Source organism: Salvia miltiorrhiza, chromosome 6, assembly GCF_028751815.1.
Source record: "Salvia miltiorrhiza cultivar Shanhuang (shh) chromosome 6, IMPLAD_Smil_shh, whole genome shotgun sequence".
NCBI lineage: Eukaryota > Viridiplantae > Streptophyta > Magnoliopsida > Lamiales > Lamiaceae > Salvia > Salvia miltiorrhiza.
Window position 1 is genome coordinate 2,224,774 of NC_080392.1, and position 18,852 is coordinate 2,243,625.

The 18,852-nt window shown below is 38.8% G+C and overlaps 4 protein-coding genes across 6 annotated transcripts; 2 read left to right on the forward strand and 2 right to left on the reverse strand.

Moving 5' to 3' along the window:
• Window positions 1–257: 257 nt before the first annotated feature.
• On the reverse strand, window positions 258–3,433 carry LOC130987845 (uncharacterized). Its single transcript, XM_057911543.1, has 2 exons — window positions 2,440–3,433; window positions 258–1,617 (listed from the first exon to the last, which is right to left on the reverse strand). Exons 1-2 carry the CDS (start codon window positions 3,228–3,230, stop codon window positions 435–437), a joined length of 1,974 nt encoding a protein of 657 aa, XP_057767526.1. The 5' UTR covers window positions 3,231–3,433; the 3' UTR covers window positions 258–434.
• A 1,533-nt stretch (window positions 3,434–4,966) lies between these two features.
• Window positions 4,967–7,875, reverse strand: LOC130990047 (uncharacterized). The gene is made up of 4 exons (XM_057914245.1): window positions 7,005–7,875; window positions 6,598–6,893; window positions 6,260–6,447; window positions 4,967–4,970 (listed from the first exon to the last, which is right to left on the reverse strand). Exons 1-4 carry the CDS (start codon window positions 7,873–7,875, stop codon window positions 4,967–4,969), a joined length of 1,359 nt encoding a protein of 452 aa, XP_057770228.1.
• Window positions 7,876–10,314: 2,439 nt separating this feature from the next.
• On the forward strand, window positions 10,315–13,848 carry LOC130987853 (2-oxoglutarate-dependent dioxygenase 21, chloroplastic-like). 2 transcript variants are annotated; one of them, XM_057911557.1, is made up of 4 exons: window positions 10,315–10,546; window positions 11,710–11,853; window positions 11,982–12,214; window positions 13,212–13,848. In XM_057911557.1, the coding sequence occupies exons 2-4, from the start codon at window positions 11,722–11,724 to the stop codon at window positions 13,774–13,776; spliced, it is 930 nt and encodes a 309-aa protein (XP_057767540.1). In that variant the 5' UTR covers window positions 10,315–10,546; window positions 11,710–11,721; the 3' UTR covers window positions 13,777–13,848. The 2 variants fall into 2 exon arrangements, with proteins under 2 accessions (XP_057767540.1, XP_057767541.1); XM_057911558.1 differs by having other exon boundaries at window positions 12,041–12,214.
• Window positions 13,849–14,510: 662 nt separating this feature from the next.
• Window positions 14,511–18,597, forward strand: LOC130987842 (leucine--tRNA ligase, cytoplasmic-like). Of its 2 annotated transcripts, none has more exons than XM_057911538.1 (2): window positions 14,511–14,694; window positions 15,103–18,597. In XM_057911538.1, the coding sequence occupies exons 1-2, from the start codon at window positions 14,513–14,515 to the stop codon at window positions 18,383–18,385; spliced, it is 3,465 nt and encodes a 1,154-aa protein (XP_057767521.1). In that variant the 5' UTR covers window positions 14,511–14,512; the 3' UTR covers window positions 18,386–18,597. The 2 variants fall into 2 exon arrangements, with proteins under 2 accessions (XP_057767521.1, XP_057767522.1); XM_057911539.1 differs by having other exon boundaries at window positions 14,559–14,694; window positions 15,117–18,597.
• Window positions 18,598–18,852: the final 255 nt, after the last annotated feature.

Below are 18,852 nucleotides of genomic sequence, written 5' to 3' on the forward strand. Positions count from 1 at the left end.
TTTATCAACATTAAGCAAACAAGTGTAATAACAACAACTACATGATTGCATCAACAATGTTTTCTACTAAAAATAAGCAACGAATACGGCCTAAACAAAGTTGAATATTCATTTTTATCAACTATCAAAATCTTATAGCACTAAAAATTTGAGAAATTCTTCGGTTGGGGGAGACTTTAGCTTCGCCCTAGCTCCCCCTGCATTTGTCATGCACGCGCCAACTAGTACCAAGTTAAAACTATGTGTGAAAATATTAGTAATACACAATAACTATAAAACTTATATATAGTTTTTGAACTACAAGGGTAAGTAGATACATAGCATACAACTCATCACTTAAATTAGAACAACACACATTAATTTAGCCCATAAATACAACAATCTATACACACCCAACTAAAAGGAGTGATTCAAGTGGATGTGAATGTTGTGAATCAGATGGGCTTAAAGGCATCCATGTCATGACTTCCACTGCAGGGCATACACATGACAAAGTAGCATGATGCACATTGAAATCCAGGCTCATTATAACTATCGCCACGACATAGGTCGCAACGCTTTTTCTTGGTTATGATTTGAAATCTAAGAGGGTGGTGAGGGTGATGAAGAGTGGGAATCACATACTGCTGCATCCCATAGTTGATGTTTTTATACATACCCGACCTAGCAGGAATGCATTCGGGATGAAAGGATTGATCGCAGTCTCGACAATGATACATCCTTCCCCTCGGATTCATTTGGTCTTCGCAGCTGCTGCAGTAGAACTCACCGGGACGATTAACATATGCATCATATGTCAACCACAATCGGTGCTTCTCCAATCTATGCTTATTTTGTGCTGGTAGCAACACACATTCACCACACATACAAAACGTGCAGCTATTGCATTTGTAAAATACACTTTTTGAAGGTCTAGTATCATAACAAACACCACAGAAATTGTACCAGCTGTGACTGCCCCAGACTAGATTGAGATAATCATGTTGTGGGTGAGCTGCGTGTTTTATGGTGTTGGGCAGAGAAGCACACTTGATGTCTGTAGTGAAGGAGCATTGGGTACACTTATAAAAGAGCCCATTCGTATAACTCTCACAAACCTTGCAGAATGCCCAATCTGTTAGTTTGCCAGCATTTCGAAGTGTAAGATTGTGATTTTGGATGGGGTGGAGTGGAAGAGATGGGAGGTGTGGTGGTAAGTTAAAGCAGGACAAGTGGAGAAAGTATTTGCATTCATCACAACTCATGTAACCATTCTCGTACTCATCATCATCATCTCTTTGCTTCTTTTCATGTATAGGCAATGTGCATCCATCACATGTTACTTCCGGTCTTGGAATACTACTGTCTTCGTCATCATCACCATCATCTTCCTCTTCTTCTTCTTGATTGTGATGATGAGATGATGAAGAGGGTGATGAAAATGTAGTAAAACTTAGAAAATGGTGGTGATTGTTGAACTTGTATTTGCCATCCATGTTCTGATTGTCATGATCATTAGGAATGAAAATTTGTCCTCTTTCTCTTTTAACAAAGAGTCTGATAATCTCCTCATATATGTCATCTATCGGACCCTTGGTAATGTATTTCTCACCATCAACAACATTTTCGTTATTAGATCTGCAACAAAATCAATCATAACACAAAATCATGTATTGATTATTAGATCTAATTACACAAGACACAAATTTTAAATTCTCAACAAATTAAAGGTGTTTAACATTTTATAATAAACTATGGAATACATTAGTAATTACGAAAATAATATCATGCAAATTCTTAAATCTGCATTTGATTTTGAAAGCATAATAGAATGTATACTCTTTTGCTAGCCAGCCACACACTGGTATCACTGTGCATTCGCCTTATTTGATTTTAACCATCATTAATAAATTATATTTAAAGATTAATAATTCCTGTGATAAATCTAATTGGATTTAACTAGGGTGGCTGAGTAATAGAAGTATGTTCATTGTCAATCAACAAAAAATATATGCTTATTGTTATTGAGGTAAAAGAAATGATTAATAGTGTTTTATGTCCCGAATTTTCAGCATTTTTCATAAAATGTCCCGAACTTTCACTTTCCCCTCAAAAGCCCCGAACTTTCAGTTTTTTCGATAAAATGTCTCGCTATATAAAATTCGGTGACGGAGAGATGACTTATCTCGCTGAATGAAATATTTTGTAGGACCGTTATGGTTGGAAAACCATATTAGGAACTACCATTGTTGAAAAACGTTGAACGATCGAGGTTTTTTTTTTTTGTGATCATCTTTCTGTCATTGAATTTTGTATAGCGGGACATTTTATAAAAAAAAAAATTAAAAGTTTGGAGTTTTAAAGAAAAAATGAAAGTTCAGGATATTTTTTGGAAAACGCTGAAAATTCCCTAAAAGAAATTATGCATTCAGAAAAAATGAATGAGGTAAGAAGTATTACGAATTCGAAAGTGAGAGGGAGGATGTGTTGGTGGCGCAGTTGATATGGACGACATATCTGCAAAGCTGGCAATGATAGACCCAACGTCTCATTGGCAAAGTTCCACTGCATATAGCACACACAAATGCATATTGGATGTACTCATTTGGTGGATTAAAAGCGAGTGAGAGAGAGTGGTCGGGGCGATGATGAGGGAAGTGCGCAGACACCGGCAAGAGTGCGCAGCTCTCGTGTATCCAGTAGTTGCAAAGGGTGCAGATGTAGGCGTTCCCTTTGTGAGTGGCACCACAGGCATCGCAGGGGAAGGAGCACGATCTTGTATTCTTGATGAGTTGATGTTGAGGGTGGCTTCGGTGATTCATTGTTGAATCATCAACTGCTGCTGCTTCAAAATCCCCTGTGCATCCCAAGTGGATCGACCACTCACATCCCCCACTACATTTGTAGAACAACGGCCCATGCATAAGTGAATCTTCACAAACTGCACATGTACCTATGATATCATATGAAGAATCTTGTTGTAGTGTGAGTGAGTGTGAAGGATGGAGAGGATGACGAATCTCTCTCGGCATTTCCATGCATTCTTTGTGTAATACCCGATCAAATCCACACCTTTGGCTGCATCCATAGGCTGCATCTCCTGGTAAAAAGAATCTCCAACAACCAAAACACCAAGTGTGCCAAGAATGAATAGTTTCTGCGGCGGGATTGGGGATCAGGCTCAGCGGGTGTTTATGAAGCACATGAGGAAAACTCTCCTTCTCCATTTCTCTTTCTTTCTCTCTCAACATTCTTTTTTCCTCCCTCTATTTATCACTAATTACTCTCCAAAAGACAATACTATATATACAGCATTCAATGTGTATTTTCCTTCAATACACATTGTTTTTATTATACAATCGTACAATATATCAACAATCCACAGGCTATATATATATATATATATGGTTTTTAATTTTATGTTCTCAATTTTGTTATGCATGCCCTACGAAATCCATCGTATATGAAGAGGGAAAAAGAAAAATTATGCAAAATCAGTATAAAAAAAAGCTTCAGAACTTTTGAGCTACTAATAATCGAATCATGCAAAACTTTCGAATCATGCAAAACTTGTTCGTGGGCAAAGAATAAATTAACATAAGGTATTTAAGTTATACCTAGTCTACCGAATTGAGTCATCACACATTCTTTTCTTGCATGGTTTGTGTTACCAAATATTGTATATATATGCTTATTTTAAATTTGTGTTTTAATAATTTAACTGATTGATGTTTTTGCATATTACTAAAGCAATTACCTAAGGGATGTTTACTTCGCACAATTAATAAAATGCATGATTGAGTATTTTTATCCTCGAGATTAATGGGATGTAAATCAAACAAAACTAATTCAAATGATTGAAATAATCAAGAGTCTTACAATATAAATCCCAAAATTACAATCCATCAAAATAAATAAGGGTTCAATCTTATTATTTTTTATCCATCAAAACTAATTCTCCAAAGTGAACGTCTAAGTGAATTACGGATGACATCATTATGGAATACTAGCTAGCTAGAGGTCAAGTGCCACATACATAAAAAATATGAATCTACGTATATATAAATTAAATAAATATTTTATAGTTGAAAGAATTCTAATCTTACAAAAATAATATTTATCTATTAAAAGATTGACCCTTAATGAGTGCTGGAATACAATTGGATTAGAGCATAAATAAAGTCGACGTGAGGATAGAAACAAAGTAAATTAATGTTTATTCTTCTTTGAGTTCTTTAGTGAGAAAATTCTATTCTAATAGTAACTTTTCGAAATTGAAGGATTCTTTTTTTTTGATAAGGAAAGTAAATATTATAGAACGAAAAGGCACCAGTAGTACCAAGAAGATTACAAAATCATCGGTGGTTCATCATTCGACATCCACCTACGAATCCCAACTCCATCGTTAACAAATCCAAAAATTCTACCCCAACTCCACACTCTAGCTTTGATTTCTCCAAACAAGTTTGCACTCTCCCATCTTTTGTTCTCAAATCTACTCTCATTACGCATTTTCCAAATAAGCCAAGTAGTACAACACCAAAGAGCCATCAGGAGCTTCTTATTTCTTTTCCGGCCACTCAAACTAGTAAAGAACTGAAAGTGCGAGGACACATCATATGGCTGCGCCATGCTAACTCCGAGCCATTGAAAGATTGCTTCCCATACCTTTGAGGTCTTTGGACAGTGGATCAACAAGTGGTTCGTGGATTCCTGCCGATGAAAACAGGCGTTACATCCCACCTCAACTTCACACAACATCACATTTCTTCTCGAGAGATTGTCACACGTCGGAATTCTGTTCTTCAAAATTCTCCATGCGGTAAGCTTGACTTTGTTTGGAATAGGGATCTTCCACACCTTCGTACTCATATCAGTTTCCTCCACCGTCTCCGTAGTCTCGTTTGCTTGATCTTTAATAGCTTCATAAGCGGACTTGGTTGTAAAGCCTCTCTCAATGTCGCCACTCCATGTCCATCCGTCCTTGTTACCTGCACACAGATTAGTACCAGAAACAAGGCTAAGCAACTCCGAAACTCCTTCCCTCTCTCTGTCAAATAGCTCTCTTCTCCACCTTAAATCCCAACACCATCCATTATCAGTCCATTCCCCAACTTCACAGATTGCAGCTTCTTTATTAGCACTCAACTGAAAAAGTCTAGGAAAAGTAAACTTCAACGGCTTTTGTCCAACCCACCACTGACTCCAGAATTTAAAGGTCTTCCCATCCTCCACCTTTGGCTTCAAATTTTGAACAAACCAAAAATTGCTCGCCCCACCCGCCGCCGAAACGATCTTCGGCCACCACCCATCTCTAAATCTACCTTTCCCCGCGTTTTCCAGACCTGTCTCTCCCCACTCAACCTCACCATAAATGGACCTAACAATTTTAGCCCAAAGCATGTCCCTTCCAGTAAGGTACCGCCACAACCATTTAACGACAAGTGCCTGATTAAACCACTCAATATTTTTAAGCCCCAAGCCTCCTTCATCTTTTGAAGCACAAAGCACCTTCCATTTCACCCAAGCAATCGCACTTTTACTAGAACCCCCTCCCCACAGAAAATTACCAAGTAAAGCATTTAGAGAACTCACAATTGATTTTGGTAAACAGGTAAAAGAGAGCTGGTAAATCGGTATAGATTGAAGCACAGCCTTCACCAAGGTCACTCGGCCCGCGAGAGAGAACTTCCCATTTTTCCACGAATCGATTTTCTTTCTCACCTTTTCAACCAAGTATTTCCAATCAGCAACCTTTTTGCCCTTGCTACCCACTTTAATACCGAGGTAATTGAAAGGTAAGGAGCCTACATCACAACCCAAAACAGCCGCCATCCTCTCGATCTTATCCTCCTCGACCCCAACTCCGAAGAGACAACATTTTTTGAAATTCACAGCAAGCCCTGACAGTAGCTGGAACACTCTGAGAATCCTTTTAACTGCCACTGCATTTCTTTCATCATCCTCCATCAAGAAGACCGTATCATCGGCGTATTGGAGGTGCAGAATTGAAATGAAATCATTTCCTACCTTTACCGGGTTAATCAGCTCCTTCTCAACAGCTCTCGTGATCAAAGAGTGGAGCCCCTCCGCTGCAATAAGAAAGAGAAATGGGGAAAGCGGATCCCCCTGCCGTAATCCTCTTTCTAAACACACCTCACCAGATGGAGATCCATTCACCAAAATATTCGTCGTCGCCGAGGAGATACAACCTCGGATCCATTTCCTCCATAATGGTACAAAATCCATTCTTTCAAGCATTAAATCCAAGAAATCCCACTCGACGGAGTCATATGCTTTCGCGAAATCCACCTTGAAGATAATCCTCCCTTTTCTCTTCTTAGTAGCCTCCGCGATTGCTTCATTTAGAACCACGACCCCATCAAGGATGTAACGGCCGCCAATGAAAGCACTCTGATTATCCGAAATAACTGAATCCATGACCTGTTTCATCCTATTCGCCAAAACCTTCGCAATGACTTTGTAGAGGCTACAAATAAGTGAAATAGGCCTAAACTCCTCAAGTGAGCAAGCTCCTTCTTTTTTAGGAATGAGAACGATGAATGAAGAGTTACATCCCCGAGGGATTTTGCCATTGGTGTGAAATTCAGTCATCACCTTTAAAAAATCTTTCTTGATAATCTCCCATGACGCTTTCCAGAACTTGAGGTTAAAACCATCCGGTCCTGGGCTCTTGTCACCGTCATAGCTCCAAATGGCCTCTTTAATTTCTGATTCTGAAAAATTTTTGATCAGCTCCGCATTATTCTCTGCAGAAACTCGCCGAGCAGTGAAATCTCCCGGTATCATAGGTAGGACGCGCGGCGTCTTCTTGAAGTGATTCTCGAAGAACGTTTTGACGTTCTCCTTAATGTTCTTTGGATCCTCGATCCAGTAGCCCCCAACATCAAGCCCTGCAATTTCATTCTTCTTTCTTCTCCCAACAATTGCTTTGTGATAAAAACTAGTATTCAGATCGCCCTCCTTGACCCATTTGACTTTCGCCTTTTGTTGGAGAAGACTACATTTTTCTTTGGATTTAAGGAAAATCTTTGCTCGTAATTCATTTCTCCTGATTGTCTCACTCTCCTCAAGACCAAAGGTGTCATCAAAAATGTCCAGCTCCTGAAGTTCATCCTTAAGATCTGTCAATCCGTGCTCAATGTTGCCATAAATCCTCAGATTCCACTCTTTCAACGCACTCTTCACCAATTTCAATTTCTCTTTGAACACAAAGCAGCTCCATCCTTCAATTTTAGCTTCATCCCAAGATTTCCTTACCAACGCGTAAAAATCTGGGTGGGAGAGCCAAGAATTGAGGAACCTAAAAGGTTTGGGTCCCCAGTTCTTGGTTTTTGTAGTCAGGAAGATCGGACAATGATCCGACACTGATCTCTGAAGCCCCCTTCCGACTGTGTCCGGCCATTCCTGCATCCATTTCTCGTTGACCATAAATCTGTCTAGTTTGCTCTTACATCCTCCACCAGGTTGATACCACGTAAACTTTCTCCCCTGTGTTCTGATTTCCAGCAGATTACTTTGCCTAATAAAAGTGTCAAAAGACCTTGCATCTGCTTGATTAAAGACAGCACTTTTCCCCACCCTTTCTCCTGGATCACGCACTGCGTTGAAATCGCCAAGAAAACACAGGCAAGAGTCTTTGTTTTGAAGAGCAATGAGCTGTAATGTATCCCACAAAGATTCCTTTTCGGTGGTTCCCATGGGCGCATACACATTAACAAAACAACAATGCAGGCCTCCTTGTAGCCAAATCCCATTAACAATAACAGCCCCCGTCACGTTCCATTTACTAGTTGCCACAAACTTATCCTTACTCCAGACCGATAGTATTCCACCCGACATAGTATTCTCATCGATATCTTGTGATCCAGACATACTAAGTTTTATTAACAAAATTTAAATAATATTTCGAATCTGTGGAAGCTTTAATGTTCTAGCTACCTTCATAAACAAAGAAAAGAATTATACTTTGGATGTTATACATGAAAGATTGGCTAATTCCTGGAAGATACAGTGAGACGTATACCATAACATATTTTATATTGGGAAGAAATATTCAAATAAACATAAACATTAAAGCAATACAAGAAAAAATAGTAATTCAGTTCGGTGAACCACCTACATCCGAGGGGCATCGCCTAAGAAAAACTTTTCACTATCTGAAGATAAGTTTAAAAAAACTTACACAATAAGATTCCCTCCTATTCTGACTAGGAAACTTCTCAAACCTCCACCACCCACAGAGCAATGCTAGATGTGGATGCACACACACACAAAACTTAGACGTGAACGACATTCACTACCTAACCCCTCAGTAAACAATAATCTTTCAATCTACAACTTTTTTTTACAAATTATGCTCAATAATGTTTAGCTCATAAACACTCTTTTACTAGAACAAAATACAAGAACTGATACAATGAAGAATACCACTAACAACAAGTCTTGGGGGACACCCAGCAAAAACAAAAGAATTTTCTACACTACATTATGTGAGATCAATTCTACATGAACTCCCTATCTTCTTCAACGAAAGTGATTCTTCTTAAAGACTTCAAGCCCTAGATCTCCTCTTGCAACCCAAAAAAAAAATACTTTCCTTACATGAAGGTTAGTTATTCTTTTGAAGATATGCACAATATCATCATATCATTTATCCAGAATCATATTAAATATCTTCAATAATAAGAAGGCCAATTATGCTGTAGAAACATATGAAAATATTCTTGAAGTATATCTCCTAAAATATTGCCTATAATTATACTTTGATCTCATCTCTGATACTTTGGTTCAAAAAATGGAGAATAAATATTATCCATCTTCGAAGTGAAAATAAGGAAGGAAAAATGATGAACTTCTCTTTTGTGTAAAATGTTAGAAAAGAAAAGAGACATTTAAATTTCAGTTAATACAACTTTATAGTATGTACTTAACTTTGTATTGGAACAAAATAGCTAGTTCAAATTTCAGTTAATATAAAAATTTTAAAAATAGATGCGATAGAGAATCATGTACTTTAATATCATCTATTATTAGTAAAAATAAATAAACAAATACTCATATATGAAGATTATTTTAACGGATTTAAATTAAACCGTTAAACCTCCGTTTAAAAATGCCTATAAAGCACAAACATTTAGTTATAATGAACAGCAACACAGATGGTGGAATTAAGATATGTCTACAATTTTTTTGGTTAAATTAACATTAATATTAATAATTAAATAAAGAAATTATGAATATCGAGTTACGATAAACTTGAACACAAGACTTTTGAATATATCTACCACTAAGCCAACACACATGATATGTCTACAAATTTGTAAGCTTTAAGAGTTTATAAAATAGAATGTGCCAAGAATTCATAAATTATTAAAATATTTGGATATATATTGTTCAGGTCGATCTAAAGGAACAATTAGTTAGAACTGAATGCGAAAAGTATGGAAAAATATCTCGTAATGTATTTATCCAGAAAATCGATTATGCTCATACGAAAATACCTACTCGTTATGGAATCTTAGGTGTCAAAGTGTGGATTTCACATAGTCAAAAAAGAAAGGGACGTGCTATATTCAAAACGTACGAAATATACTAAATATCGTAAAGGCAAGTGTAGTGAATTAAAGAGATTTAGGAGTTATAAAGAGAAAATTCTACTCACCCCAAAAATAGGACACTTTTGTCATTTTGGGTGTATGTCAAAAGTATGACACTTTTTTCTTCTAGAACATTTCTCGTATTTTTTCTTTATCTTTTGTACTTACAAATACTCTTTATTTGTAATAAAAATCATCTATATCTCACATTTAATTCAATCTCAACCGCTCATTTCATATAATAGTAGGATAGTTTATCAATTACATAAAATCACCAGACATTTTATTAAAACACGTGTCCATCAAAATTCAAAAGTGTCATATTTTTTATGGACGAATGGAGTAATTAAAAAGATAAAAATTGAGGAGAACTGTGAAGATATATGAAGCAAATAATAAATTATTGTAGATTAAGATTATTATTAATTCAATTTCACAGTTTATAGCTAGTAAAGCTTCAGCTTAATACTAGTTGAAGATGACTGAGCTGATTCTAAACTAGCCTCGTCGGAAAAGCCGATTTATAACAGCTTCTATTTTTTTATTACTATTCCATCCGTCCACAAAAAATAGTCATACTAAGAGACAACACGAGTTTTAATAAAAATAGTTGTATTATGAGTGGAGAAATGATCCCACTTAAAAAGTTTACAATGATAATTAATTGTATTGTGAGTGGAGAATAGAACCCCTGCGATCGATAATTTTCAAAAATGGAAAGAGATTTCTATTTTGGGAAAACCATTATCCTTTCCACTCCACCGATGACCGATCTATTTTACGGTTTTCACTAAAGTCCTAATTTTGCCCCCAAATTTGCCTTCAATCGGCAGCTCCTACTCATCCTCCCCTTTCAGTTGCTCCGTCGTGTCGCGTTGCGTCGCTGCCGTTGATTGTAAAGATTCCTTGTGTGCGAGAAGAAAGGCGAGCTTCTCCGAGCACACTGCGTAAGTAAACATTCATTAATTATTGCACAAATAAGGATTCGACTAAATTAGATGCTCTAATCTAATCAAGTATGTCTGTTCATAATCAACAACTATGAATTAGCTAATGCTTTGTACCTTCTTTTTTAATGGAATAACTATATGTGTGTTTGTGTGTGTGTGAAAGAAAAGGAGAGAGAGGAGAGGGAGAATTTAGATAAATCAGGGAAACATTTGCTGCTTCAAGTTATTGAATAACATGTTACATAGATAAATTTTGTTTATTTTGTGAATCTTCTGTAGGGCTGAAGTATTAAGTTTTTGATTGGTTCCATATAAATGAAAATAGTATAGAAATATACTGAAAGAGCCATGAAATAAATGATTGTATTGATTCATTCTGTATATCCACAGTCAAACTTTTTCTTACATGAAATCTTAATTAGCATTTAACACTAATATGTGAGATAACTCAGAACCCACCCTCAATCTACTAGTTGCAGGGAAGTGCCTAAACACTAGGCGTTTACTTTTGAGGATTAGCCTTGATAGATAAAAATAGTAAGGGTGCGTTTACTTTGGTTGTAAAATTTTCATTGGAAAATGATGGATAAGAAAAGATGAGAGAATATTATCATTTCTCCCTTTGTTGTCATATGTTTACTAGAAATGAAAAGATGAGAAAATGTTGAAAAATATTTTCACACCCCTACCTTAGGTAAGATAATATTATCAAACATTGGAGAGAAAATGAGTGAAAATGGGCTGCCTGAAAAAAAATTTCACCCTGCCCGGAGAAAATTTCCATCATAGTAAACATGTGAAAACGTTGGAAAATTGGTGAAAATATACTTTTTCTCTCCTTTTCCCATCAAAGTAAACGCACCCTAAGGCAAATCCCTTGTTTACTTGGATATTGAAACTTTGGAATATCCCAAGACCCTTGAGTATTTTTATCATTTAAGTTGGTTTTGCTTGATTCACATCCCATTAAAAACCTACTCTTGAGGATAAAAATACTCAATCATGCATCTTATCTATCATGCAAAGTAAACGATTCCTAGATGTTTTCCATGTTCATCAGCATAACATTTTACCAATTAAATATTTGCACTATAATATATACATATTCTACATTCTCTCTATATATATGTTATAGTTTAATTACTCTATATATGTAAAAGGAATCCAAGCATATGGATGAGCATTTGGAAACCTTGACGGATGTGCCGACAATCAATCTTTCTCTACTACATCAAGATCCTCAGAGCAGATTTGTGGTTATCAAGAAAATTCGTGAAGCTTGCCACACATATGGACTTTTCAATGTAATTACACCATGTATTCTTTCTACCTTATATGCTTTGTTGTATTATTCAAGTATATAAATATGATTTCAGACTCTCCTTTTTGAGTTTGATTAAATTTGCATTTGGTTGCATATGTTTGAGTTCAGGTTATTAATCACGGGATACATGATTCAGTGATAGAAGATGCTTTAAATGTGAATGCCAGATTCTTTGAGATGCCATTAGCAGAAAAAGAGGAGCTCTTTTCAGATGATGTGCGGAAACCAGTGAGATTTCAGCATGTAAATCGTGGAGATTATTCAAAGGATTTCCTCAAGCTCTATGCCCATCCACTTGAACACTTCATCTCATATTGGCCAAGTTTTCCTCCTGACTATAGGTATGATTTTTGATTGATTTGTTTCTACTTTCACCCTGTGAATTAATCAGTGCTCAGTGCTGTAAATGAGCCGAGCCGAGCCGAATACTAGCAAGCTCGAGCTCGGCTCGTTTAAATATTCGGATGTTCGAGCTCGGCTCGTCACCCACTTACCGAGCTCGAGCTTGGCTCGGGTGATGTTCGATAATGTCGAATTCGAGCTCGAGCTCGGCTCGTTAGATGTTCATATATATAATGTTCGAACTCAAATTCGTTATAAATTTAGGAAAAGCTTCCGTCCGCCAAAAGTATTCCACTTTGGCCGATGTTGATGTAGTGGAGAAAGGGTCCCACCACTTTATGAGATGTGTGGTTGAGATTGAATTTGTGGTGAGTTTTTTGTAAATAAAGAGTGTTTGTAAGGATAAAATATAAAGGTGGATGGTGGGACCATGGCTTAAAAAGGAAAGTGGAATACTTTTTGCGGACGCCAAATATAGTAATTGTGGAATACTTTTGGCGGACGGAGGGAGTATTAATTAATATGTTACTTGAGCTTGAGTTCGACTCGTTTAAGGCTCGTGCACTAACTCGATTAAAGGTTCGCGAACAGGCTCGCGATCAATCGAATTCGAACATGTTCACGAGCTCAACGAGCCGAGTACTGTCAGGCTCGAGCTCGACTCAATAAAAATCTCGAGCTCGAAATCAGGCTCGAGCTCGGCTCGTTTACCATCGAATCAAGCTTTGAACGAGCCGAATCTCGAGTAGCTGAGCTACTAATTAATCGAATCAAGTGAAATATCATGCACCATAATGTTGAATCTAGTTTGAGTTGAATTGAGTGGGTGCAATTCATACTTTCAACCACCAGCATGAACTTGAGTTTGTTTAGATCATAGAAACAGAGTATACAAAATAGTTAATTATAGGTGTAATTTGACAAAATATGCAAATGTATAGATTTATGAATCTTGAAAGTGCTATCCCCACTGAAAAATATGTCACATTGTATCAGGGAAAAAATGGGAATTTATTCTACAGAGGTGAGGAAACTATGCATTGAACTATTTGGAGCCATAATGGAGAGCCTAAGCTTGGATCAAACACATCTCAAGCAAGAATTCAAACAAGGCTTTCAAATTCTCGGCGTAAATTGCTATAACCGATGCACGGAATCCAGCACGAAGAACGGCACACCTCCACATACAGATCACAGCGTCATCACTCTCCTCCTGCAGAGTGCCCCGGGGCTCGACTTCATGGATCCCGAGGGGTCGTGGAAGAGTATTCCCAAGCTCAAAGGGTCATTGCAGGTATTTGTTGGAGATCATTTGGAGGTAATAAGCAATGGCTTCTACAAGAGTGTGTTGCATAGAGCAATCAATAGTAGTAATGGTGCTGCTAGGGTTTCGATAGCAAGTTTACATAGCCTGGGAATGGATGAGATAGTTGAGCCTGCTGCAGAGTTAGAGAGAGATGAAAATACAAGAAGGTATAGAGGGAGCAGTCTAAGGGATTATCTCGAGCATCTTGCCTCTGCAGATGCAGGGCCTTTCATTGAGAGACTGAAAATAGAATAGATGATGTAGATTCATGGTTGAGTTTGTACCCTATTCACAGTTGTTATTAATAAAAGTGACAATTATTCTGCACATAAGTAACAGTATTCTAAATAAAAGTATAATTTTTATGATTAAAAGTGATAATAATTATTAGTAAAAGCGACGGTGTTGATGAATAAAAGTGACAATTCGTATATATAAAAATAAACGGACCAAATTCAATTAGGATTTTGGATTGGGTCGGGTCGGACCCAACCTGCTCCACGAATCAAATGTGGCATCTGCAAAGCAATAGAACAAACATAGAAGTTCGTCGCTACCCCGGGAATTTTCGATGAAATGACTCTATGATCGATCGTTTTCAGACCTACTAGTGATCACTAAATTTCGAACAATAAAATATTGCAACTAAATGGTTCAATTGTAGGCTTGTGTAATAATTAGAGGTGGTCTTGATGCAACATGTTACACCATGCAACAGGGTTGACCAAACCAAAATTTAGAAATAAAATTAGGCATTTAACACTACTTTTTGGATTGTCCGACTATCACTTTACACCTTTATAACATATTTCTTAATCTCTGTGCTTAATTTTTTTTTTGTGGGTAATTTGAAGCGGGATGAAAAGAGTATATACTTGATTTTCCTCTCTAACCGGGTCGCCCGAAAATTAAACCCGACCGGGTCAGTAACCTTCACTGCGTAGCTAGCTAGCTACTATTTACTGTAGCAATATATAGATACAGGGTAATAATGTATGTACACACTCATCAAAACCCTATTTCGTTACTCTGCGTTTCAGCCTGCTACTTTTCTTATCTCCGCCCTTCAACTGTGGCGTCTCGTTTCTTATTGAGACGATTTGCTCTTCGTCGCTCCATCTCCCCCTTTTCTGTTTATTTTCCAATTTCACACTTCATTCCCAGCAAATCCAGGTTTGTCTTTTTTACAATTTCTTTGCTGGTTTTTTTTTTTGGTTAGCTGCGGGGCCTTGAATCTGATGAGAATTTCGAAGCTTACTTTTTTAGTGTGGATGCTGCTGGCATTTCCTGAGAAAAATGAATTCATTTTGTTTATCTAATCCTCTCTTACTGGCGCGTCTTGCGTGTGTTGGTTTTGGTGTTTTGATTGGAACAGTGAAATTGTTTCTGTTTTGATGTGGTTTGACTTGATTCTGTCTTGTTTGTTTTGGGGCATTCTGTATTGGTTTGTTAATATTTAGATGTGGTTTTAGCTTCCCTTCTCATTTGTCTGCTGAAATGATCAGTATTTGGGTTTTGCATTTTTGTTAATTCGTTTATGTATCTTGAACTGAACTTCTCTTTACGGCTCTTGATTTCCAGTTTTTGTGTGCTAGCCGGAAAGGATATGGCGGAAGAAACTGGAAAAAGCTTTGCTCGGAGGGACCGTCTATTGGAAATCGAATCACAGGTGCAGAAGTGGTGGTCCGAGGGTGATGTGTTTCGGGCTGATCCAAAGGACTCTCCACCCAAAACTGGTGAGAAGTTCTTTGGCAACTTTCCATTTCCTTACATGAACGGACACCTCCACTTGGGCCATGCCTTTTCCCTTTCAAAGCTTGAATTTGCTGCCGCCTATCATAGATTGAGGGGAGCAAATGTGCTTTTGCCTTTTGGTTTCCATTGTACTGGGATGCCCATTAAGGCTTCTGCCGATAAGCTCACTAGGGAGATTGAGAAGTTTGGGAACCCGCCCGTGTTTCCCGTCCTCAAAGAGGAGGAAATTAGTGTACCTGAGGCAAAGCCCGAGGGTGAGAGTGAAGGGGGCCAAAATCAAGCAGGTGGTAAATTTAAGGGTAAGAAATCAAAGACTGTTGCTAAGACTGGTGTTGTGAAGTACCAATGGGAGATTATGCAGAGCTATGGTCTGACAGATGTGGAGATAGCCAAGTTCACAAACCCATATCATTGGCTGACCTTTTTTCCCCCTATGGCTATAGATGATCTGAAGGCTTTTGGGTTGGGATGTGATTGGAGGCGCACATTTATCACTACTGATATGAATCCGTATTTTGACTCATTTGTTAGGTGGCAGATGAGGAAATTGAAAGAAAGAGGTAAGATTGTAAAGGACTTGAGATATACTATATATTCACCATTGGATGGTCAGCCCTGTGCCGATCATGATCGAGCTTCTGGGGAAGGTGTCATCCCGCAGGAGTATACTCTCATAAAAATGGAAGTTGTTGCGCCTTTCCCACCTAAGATGAGTGCCCTGGAGGGGAAAAAGGTGTACCTTGCTGCCGCAACTTTGAGACCAGAGACGATGTACGGGCAAACAAATTGTTGGGTGTTGCCGGATGGAAAGTATGGGGCCTTTGAGATTAATGACACCGACGTGTTTATTTTGACAAAAAGAGCCGCCCTGAATTTGGCTTATCAGAAACTGTCTCGTGTTCATGAGAAACCTACTTGCTTGGTTGAGTTGACTGGTCAAGATCTTATGGGTTTACCTTTGAGATCCCCGTTAGCATATAATGATGTTATATACACTCTACCCATGTTATCAGTGCTTACGGACAAGGGTACTGGAATTGTCACTAGTGTTCCAAGTGATTCTCCTGATGATTACATGGCTCTCCATGATTTGAAAGCAAAACCGGCATTCAGAGCCAAATATGGGGTGAAGGATGAGTGGGTTTTGCCATTTGAGATCATACCGATCATCCATCATCCTGATTTCGGTGACAAGTCTGCTGAGAGGATATGCATTGAGAAAAAGATTAAAAGCCAGAACGAGAGAGAGAAGCTTGATGAGGCCAAGAAAATAATTTACAAGGGAGGGTTCTATGAAGGAACCATGGTTGCCGGAGAGTATGCTGGAATGAAAGTTCAAGAGGCTAAAAGTTTGATTAGGGCTAAGCTTCTGGAGCTGGGGCAAGCTGTGGTCTACAGTGAGCCTGAAAAGAAAGTCATGTCAAGATCCGGGGATGAGTGTGTTGTTGCGTTGACTGATCAGTGGTACATCACTTATGGAGAAGAAGAGTGGAGGAAGGCTGCAGAGGAATGCTTGGCTGGGATGAATCTTTACTCAGATGAGGCACGTCACGGCTTTGAACACACCTTGAGCTGGTTGAATCAGTGGGCATGCTCACGAAATTTTGGGCTTGGAACTCGTATTCCTTGGGACGAGGATTTTCTGGTGGAATCTCTGTCCGATTCTACTCTTTATATGGCTTATTACACGGTTGCTCATATTCTTCAGGGAGGTGATATGTACGGAGGTAACCGGTCTTCAGTGAAGCCAGAGCAGCTGACTGACGAGGTGTGGGATTTCGTGTTTCTTAGCGGTCCTTATCCTAAATCCTCAGATCTGCCTTCGTCTCTTCTCAATAAGATGAAGCAAGAATTTGAGTATTGGTATCCGTTTGATCTTAGAGTTTCCGGGAAGGATCTCATTCAGAATCATTTGACCTTCTGTATTTATAATCACACTGCAATCATGCCCAAGCATCATTGGCCTCAGGGGTTCAGATGCAACGGTCACATTATGCTGAATGCTGAGAAAATGTCAAAGTCGACCGGGAATTTCAGGACAGTTCGTGAAGCTATTGAAGAGTTTTCAGCTGATGCCACGAGGTTCTCGCTTGCAGATGCAGGTGACGGGATGGATGATGCTAACTTTGTCTTTGAGACGGCAAATGCTGCAATTCTACGTCTGACAAAAGAGATTGCGTGGATGGAGGAAGTCATTGCTGCAGAATCATCTTTGCGAAGTGGCCCACCTGCTGTATATGCCGATCATGTCTTTGCTAATGAAATAAATATAGCAGCGCAGGTGACAGATAAGAACTACAACGAGTGCATGTTTCGGGAAGCTCTGAAGAGTGGCTTCTACGATCTTCAGGCTGCGAGGGACGAGTATCGGCTCTCTTGTGGGGCAGGAGGAATGAACCGTGATTTATTGTGGCGATTTATGGATGTCCAGACACGTCTTATTGCCCCAATTTGCCCGCATTATGCTGAATACGTCTGGAAGGAGCTTCTGAAGAAGGATGGGTATGTGGTAAAAGCCGGGTGGCCTAAGGCCGATTCACCCGATCTCACCCTAAAGAAAGCAAATAAATATTTGCAGGATTCGATTGTTTCCATGAGGAAGCTTTTGCAGAAGCAGGTTTCTGGTTCAAAGAAGGGTAAAGCTAGCACGACGGCTGTTCAGAATAAGCCCACAACCGGCTTGATATTTGTAAACGAGCAGTATGATGGGTGGAAAAAGGAATGCTTGAACATACTCCAGAGGAAATATGATGCTGCAACGGGCACCTTTGCGCCCGACCAAGAGATCCTCGCTGAATTACAAAAAAGCGACGTTGGCCAGGCGGGCAATTTCAAGCAAATACAGAAGCTCTGTATGCCGTTCTTGAGGTTCAAGAAGGATGAAGTCAAGGCTGTTGGTGTTCACGCATTGGATCTGAAGCTTCCCTTTGGCGAGATTGAGGTTCTGCGGGAGAATCTTGAACTGATTCAGCGACAGCTGGGGCTTGAACGCGTGGAAGTCTTGTCTGCCGCGGATGCTGATGCCGTTGCTCGTGCTGGGGGCCATGCGGCTGTTTTGAGTTCCAACCCGCCATCGCCGGGACTCCCTACTTGCATCTTTCTCAACTGAAGTTTCTCATTTCCTTCGTCTCCCAGAGGAGAGTAGAAAAGAAAAAGGTATTTTTGTAGCATGAATCTCGTTTCTTGGTTTTCAATCATCGTTTGTTTGTGTTTTTGACATTCCATTTTGTATGACACACAAGAAGAGAGGATTTGTCTCTATTTTTTTCATTTGTTTTCTATATTTTGATACAATCACAATTCGAAAGACTTTATTATCAATTCCCACATGATGAGGTTGTATATTTGGAGACATGCATAGTAGTATCTTTTTTATTGATAAGGAAATTGAAGATTATAGAGGATACCAGGACTATGATGAATATTATGTTTGAAGAAAAAAAAGCATGCACTTGTCCATAACTAAGTGATTAAATATTGAAGGATCGCAGCGGCGAGAGGAGGCTGCCGTCTCTGAGCATCTCACGTCTCCCGAAACGACGTCGCGCGGGGCTGAGGCAGCCGTCGAGGTCGTCA

Bases quoted from the DNA above. Each gene is read 5' to 3' on its own strand.
- LOC130987845 (XM_057911543.1), bottom strand. From the start codon at position 3,230: ATGTTGAGAGAGAAAGAAAGAGAAATGGAGAAGGAGAGTTTTCCTCAT. The intron at 1,618-2,439 runs GTAATACTTCTT...ATTTTGTTGCAG, and splicing joins TCCCTCTCACTTTCGAATTC to ATCTAATAACGAAAATGTTG.
- LOC130990047 (XM_057914245.1), bottom strand. From the start codon at position 7,875: ATGTCTGGATCACAAGATATCGATGAGAATACTATGTCGGGTGGAATA. The intron at 6,894-7,004 runs GTAGTCTTCTCC...ATGAAATTGCAG, and splicing joins CCTTAAATCCAAAGAAAAAT to GGCTTGATGTTGGGGGCTAC. The intron at 6,448-6,597 runs GTGATGACTGAA...GTCATTGCGAAG, and splicing joins TCAAGAAAGATTTTTTAAAG to GTTTTGGCGAATAGGATGAA.
- LOC130987853 (XM_057911557.1), top strand. From the start codon at position 11,722: ATGGATGAGCATTTGGAAACCTTGACGGATGTGCCGACAATCAATCTT. The intron at 11,854-11,981 runs GTAATTACACCA...GTTTGAGTTCAG, and splicing joins ACACATATGGACTTTTCAAT to GTTATTAATCACGGGATACA. The intron at 12,215-13,211 runs GTATGATTTTTG...ACATTGTATCAG, and splicing joins AGTTTTCCTCCTGACTATAG to GGAAAAAATGGGAATTTATT.
- LOC130987842 (XM_057911538.1), top strand. From the start codon at position 14,513: ATGTATGTACACACTCATCAAAACCCTATTTCGTTACTCTGCGTTTCA. The intron at 14,695-15,102 runs GTTTGTCTTTTT...CTTGATTTCCAG, and splicing joins TTCATTCCCAGCAAATCCAG to TTTTTGTGTGCTAGCCGGAA.